Genomic DNA, 6,006 nt, shown 5'->3' on the forward strand with positions numbered 1-6,006 from the left:
TGCTTAACAGGATCTAGTTTTGTCTTTTGCCACTACCTAGCCTTCTGTTGATTTCGGTTGCTTGGTTACGAACAGCCGTTGCCGTTGTTCAGCAAGTGTACTGTTCTAATAAAAAATCTGACCAGAAAATGTTCATCAAATACATCTGAGCCTCCGTTATAATCTCCCTTTAGCCATTTCCCGAATCAGAAGCTACAATCGAAAGCCAACTTCAGCTTCGACCCAGTCAGGAACGCCGCCACAGCTAGAGGACCGGACTAACGTCTCCTTCTGTGCAGTCCCGTTCTGTTTAGGATCTTGTCAGAGTAGGCATGCTGTTAATGGTTTTAACCACAGTGCAAAGCAGCATCCGTATCTCTACATGTTGTAGACCAAACATGAAGGGAAACCTGACCAATTCATGTTAGTCACTGTACTAGCCTAGCATAATACCGCCACTTCCTGGACCTAAAATTATCTCGTTTTAACGAGTTACGTATCTCGTTATAACGAGATACGTAACTCGTTAAAACGAGATACGTAAGTCGTTAAAACGAGATACGTAAGTCGTTATAACGAGATACATAACTCGTTAAAACGAGATACGTAACTCGTTATAACGAGATACGTAACTCGTTAAAACGAGATACGTAAGTCGTTAAAACGAGATACGTAACTCGTTATAACGAGATACGTAAGTCGTTAAAACGAGATACGTAACTCGTTAAAACGAGATACGTAACTCGTTATAACGAGATAGCGATCGAAAATTTTTTTTTACTGCATGATAGCAATGCGCTTCCGTAGAAAACCAACCAAAAACACTAGAAATTTAAATGTGAGCAGAACTTTATGTACAAACACCGTTTCATTTATAATAAAAAAAGTACTGTAATTAAATTACGCAGATTGAACGGAAATTCCCTCATTTCAGAAAGTGAAACTCATACCTTCACCTTCCTAAAATAATTGCTAATGTCATTTTTTTTGTCAAAAGTTTTATAAAAACCTAAATCATCTTTTGCCATGAAAGAGGTTGTATTTTTTTCTTTCTTTCTTTTTTTTCCAAAATCACTTTACTTAAGCCGTTACTTTAGGAAGGTGACAATATACAATCCAAATATGAGATTCCATTAGTGCCAAAAATATGTTTACACATTTGCGTTACAAATGCACTTACCCATCTTACATTACATATACATACATGCACACCTTACATAAGCTGTGTTTTCTGTTGACTATATATTTGTGCAATTTAACATTTTGAAAATAACTTTGCTTAAAGAAAGCATGCCAATTAAAAAAATATATTAAAAATCTCTTGTCTCAATTTTTAAACACATCAGAGGAACTTCACCTATAGGAAAACCATCCAAAGACAGAAAACTTGCCCTTAAGCACAATATTCTGTACAAATGCCATTTCATGTATAACAAAAGATGTACTGTAATAAAATTAAATCATTGTAGACATGGTGGACAGAGATTCCCTCATTTCAGAAATGAAACTCATATTGTCACCTTCCTAAAATAATGCCAAAATCAGTTTTGGTTAAATAAAAAAATGTTTTAACCTAAATCAACTTTTGGCATAAAATAGTTGTGATTTGTCTTTGCCAAAATCACTTTACTTATGCCGTTATTTTATGAAGGTGACAGTGTTATATCTATATTCCAAAATTGGGATTCCATTAGTGCCAAAAATATTCTCACATGCCTGCTTATATGAACTTAGACGCCTAGCATTACGTAGGCATACTTAACTTACGTAAGCTGCATTTCCATTGACCATATGTTTGTGCAATTTGACATTTTAAAAATAATTTTGTTTAATGGAGACATGCCAATTTAGAAAAAAAACTCTCATTTGTTAATAAAACTTTTGAAACTAGAATGAGGCGGTTTTTTGGTTTATTTTTCAAAACTGCAATGGAAACATGTTTTATGCATCACATCAGTCACATGATCAACAACAAAATGTTTCCACTGGCATAAACCATGAAGAAGAAGACAACAGGAAGTAGTTGGGGGACCAATTACTCATTGTGTGAACAAACTTATTCATGTGTGACTTTAATTGTGCCTCAGAAGTGAAGCTAAATAGCTTATTATCATTGGAGTCTGATTCAGTGCTAAATGTTAACAGTGATTCAAAAATTAAAACCTGTGTATTTTGGAAGTTGCTGAATGAACATTTTACTTTTATCTAATTTAACCCATCATGTTATTTTGCTGTATGAAAAATGTCATGTGGTTGTGGAACTATCCCCAAGTCCTTTCCCTACTATTCCTTTGAGTCCTCGAACTAGACTAGGAAGGTAAATATACTGGCACATCAAACCCACCAAGAATTTTTTTCAACAGACTGACATAAATATATTTTTGGCCCTGATGGAACTCCATATATTTACACAGGTAGTGAACTGTTTCATGCCTTACTTTCTTACTTGATTATTACGGCTTACAGATGATGAAAACCTTAATTTCTGTGTCTCAAATTTGCATAAAATAAAAGCTTGATATATAACAATACATCTATATTTAATGAACAGACATAGGCAGAGGACCTAAAAATTACATGTAAAAGTAAAAGGTATCACCTTTTACTTACCCAAGAAAAGGTAAGAAATAACCATCCAAGAAGTTACTTAAGTAATAGTAAAAAGTTTCAAACCTTTTTTCAGTTTGAAATCTTTTGTAATTTCAGTTTTTTTTTCTTTCAAACTTTATGGCCCCAATTTAGCTCTATATTTATCTCCTCACTTTAACTATAGATGTTTGGCGCCCCCTGGAGGAGAACAAATTAACTACCGCGATAACCCGGAAATACATTCTATCTCCCCTTGGTTGCACGTGCAGAAGGTAAGCAAAGTCTGAATGTCGGTCTATTTCGGGGTTTGTAGATAAAATTGGGTTCTATTTGTACTTATTGATTATCTTCTGGTTTGTTTGTGATGTTTGGAGCGAAGCGGATAGTTCTGAACGGTTAAATCTGACATTAAGCTCATTTGTAGTCCTTTAAACGCATTTTTGTTTGAATGTGACGTCAGAGTCCCTGCTATCCAGCTGTTGTAATGATGTCGTGTTTTCCAGTCCTACTCGGTCCAACATGGGGAAGTCCAAACAGACCGGAAACCATAAGGGCGACAAGAAGAAGAACATCGCTAAGAAGTGGAAGACGAAGCGCCGGACCAAAGATTTGGACCAGATCCACTCGGATATGAAGCCAGAAACCGCGGCCAAGCTGCTGCGTCAGGACGTAGACTATGACGTAACGGGATGCGCACAACACTACTGCTTACACTGCGCGTGAGTGTTTCCTCTATACATGTAGAAATGGAGTTTGTTAGTAAATGTTAGCTAACAGGTCTGATTTTCCTTTCTTTCTTCTTTCCTTTGTTCCTTCGTGTTTACTTTCTTTCCTTCCTTTCTGGGTTTTCCAGGTTTGATCTTGAAACCTTGCTGACTCTAGAAATATTTGTAGAAACTTGTGTTGCATTTATTGACACATTTATTCATTAACATCACAAAGCAAAGTCAAAATAAAGTCACAGATAATTAATGACCGCCTGACTCTTCTGCTATGTGTTTGTTGACTTCTTCTCCTGCAGGCGATACTTTGTCGACATGCAGTCCTTGAAGGAGCATTTCAAAACCAAAGTGCATAAGAAGCGGTAGGTGGCAGCATCATTCTGGGGAGAGACGTTTGTACCTGCAGGAGTGTGGCGGCTCACCTGTGAGTGTCTGCAGGTTGAAGCAACTGAGGGAGGAGCCGTACACGCAGGCGGAGGCAGAGCGCGCCGCAGGGATGGGATCCTACATCGCCCCGAAAATTGTAGAAGTGAAAACGCAACCTGTGGAGGAAAACATGGACTGAATGCTGCTTAATGGATGGACTCTCTTTAACAGAAACCTTCTGTTATTTATTATCATCACAAAGCTGTGATTTTTTATGACAGATTGTAACTTTCTGCCATCTATATCCACGTAAACATGGAACAAAAAACTAAAAATACTACATGTTAAAATGTTAAAATTCTTGTTTTCTCTGAAATCAAGGAATTCTTAAAGGTAATTATTAATGTACTTTCGAGTTGATGTAATTTTGCAGTATACAAATAAAAAACTGATTTGGTAAGACTGATAAAATAATATTTAAATGTGATATTTTCTGCAAAATTCACATTTTGCACATTTCTTCCATTTTTCTCTACTGCTTATAGAAACATCAAAAGTGCTTTAAAAAACACCAGGCTGATTTCTGGCAATAATTTCATGTTTTCTGGTGTCTAGAAATGCAATGTAACAAATTAACAGGCATAGCCCGTTGCCTAGTAACCTCTAGCATAGCCTAGATCTGTTACCCAGCAACCTCGACTGAGTTCCAGCATTTGGTCAGGTGGTTTTACCCTGTATCCGCTGTACAATGGCTGCTGGAAAAGACAAGTGTTAACAGCAGACATTGGATAAACATGTTTATTTTTCCAATGTCCTTGGTGCCTATGCTAACTTAATTGGTAAAATTACAGGATTTTAAACAAATTAATTCCCTATTTTACTTATTTTAAAAATTTATTTTAAAATTTCAGTTCAAATGCAGAACTGCAGTACCTAATAAATTCATAATATTAATATTTTTCACATTACCCCTATAAACATCAATGTATTATATTTTGAATTTATGTAAGCAAAATGTAGTTGTTTACTCTGGTTTTATTATTTTCAGGAGAGTTTATTTCTCCAGTTCTGATGGAATAGCAAATGTCCACCTCGGTTGATTTGGGTTGAAAAATAACCGCAGTTTTCTTTCTGGCACAAAAACGTGTAAATGACTCTTGTTAAGGATACATTCTTTGGACGGTCAAGGGGACCCTGCCCCTTTAAATGGGAGTCCCGAGCCAGCACGTCAAGGTGCATATATTTACGAGTTGTACGGCGAAAACTTCCGGTTTATTTTCAAAATAAATACGCGATCAGCTTGCCTCAACGTTTTTATCTTAACTCTGTGGGGCAATTCGTGTTCAATAAGAAATAAAAAGAATAAGAAACTAATCAGTAATGACAAATTTACAACATAAGAAAATTAATACCCAGCTGCCTTTAAAAAAAAAAAAAAAACTAGAATTAAATGCAAATAAAGTTGATATTAATTTAAGTTAATTTAGAGACAAAAAATATGGATCAGACATACATAGATTTAAATATGCAAAGTTAAAAAAAATCTCTTTGCAAACAATAAGAATGTGCAAATAATGGCAAGAAGCTTATTTGCAATGAGAAAAATAAAGCAAGAAGGCATATTGAGTCATAGTTGATTGATAGTATGGAGTGCTAGGGATGGCAAAATTATATAAATAAATACACCATTAACAAATTAAATGTATAAAATTGTCAAAAACTTAATTAAATGTACCAATACATAATTAAACATGTTAAATTATTCAATTAAATAATTTAATAAATAAATACACCAGGAAATCATCAATTAAATGTCCCATGAAATAATTAAAAATAAATATTTAGATCACAAGTGTCAAACTCCAGTCCTCGAGGGCCGGTGTCCTGCAACTTTTAGATGTGCCTCTGCTGCACCACACCTGAATAGAATAATTAGGTCATTAGCAGGACTCTGGTGAACTTACCTACACAAGGAGGAGGTAATTAAGCCATTTCATTCCAGTGTTTTGTACCTGTGGTACATCTAAAAACTGCAGGACAGCGGCCCTTGAGGACTGGAGTTTGACACCCCTGATTTAGATAATGAATTTAAATAAAAGTATTTAAAGAAAACTTTAGTTAAAAATATGTTTAATTGTTTCACAGTGTGTTTATTTATTTTATGGCTCATGTAAAAGCGATCCTATAAAATAATTTAAACTGTCAAAAACTAAAAGAAGCCACCTATGACGGCACATTGGGGCTTTTGTAGATAGAAAAAGGAGTACATTCTCTTTTTCAGTGTACCCACAATGGTCTTTCGATCATCAGGGCTTTTATTTTGTATCCCCATTTGCATAGCATCCGGTTT

General features: G+C 35.2%; 1 protein-coding gene across 1 annotated transcript; it reads left to right on the plus strand.

The window, feature by feature from the left end:
* Window positions 1-2,758: 2,758 nt before the first annotated feature.
* On the plus strand, window positions 2,759-4,130 carry znf593 (zinc finger protein 593). The gene is made up of 4 exons (XM_015007007.2): window positions 2,759-2,840; window positions 3,072-3,287; window positions 3,590-3,652; window positions 3,729-4,130. Exons 2-4 carry the CDS (start codon window positions 3,088-3,090, stop codon window positions 3,853-3,855), a joined length of 390 nt encoding a protein of 129 aa, XP_014862493.2. The 5' UTR covers window positions 2,759-2,840; window positions 3,072-3,087; the 3' UTR covers window positions 3,856-4,130.
* The last annotated feature ends 1,876 nt before the right edge of the window (window positions 4,131-6,006 follow it).

This window comes from Poecilia mexicana, unplaced genomic scaffold, assembly GCF_051168715.1.
Source record: "Poecilia mexicana isolate PSO_F unplaced genomic scaffold, ASM5116871v1 scaffold_22, whole genome shotgun sequence".
Classification (NCBI taxonomy): domain Eukaryota; kingdom Metazoa; phylum Chordata; class Actinopteri; order Cyprinodontiformes; family Poeciliidae; genus Poecilia; species Poecilia mexicana.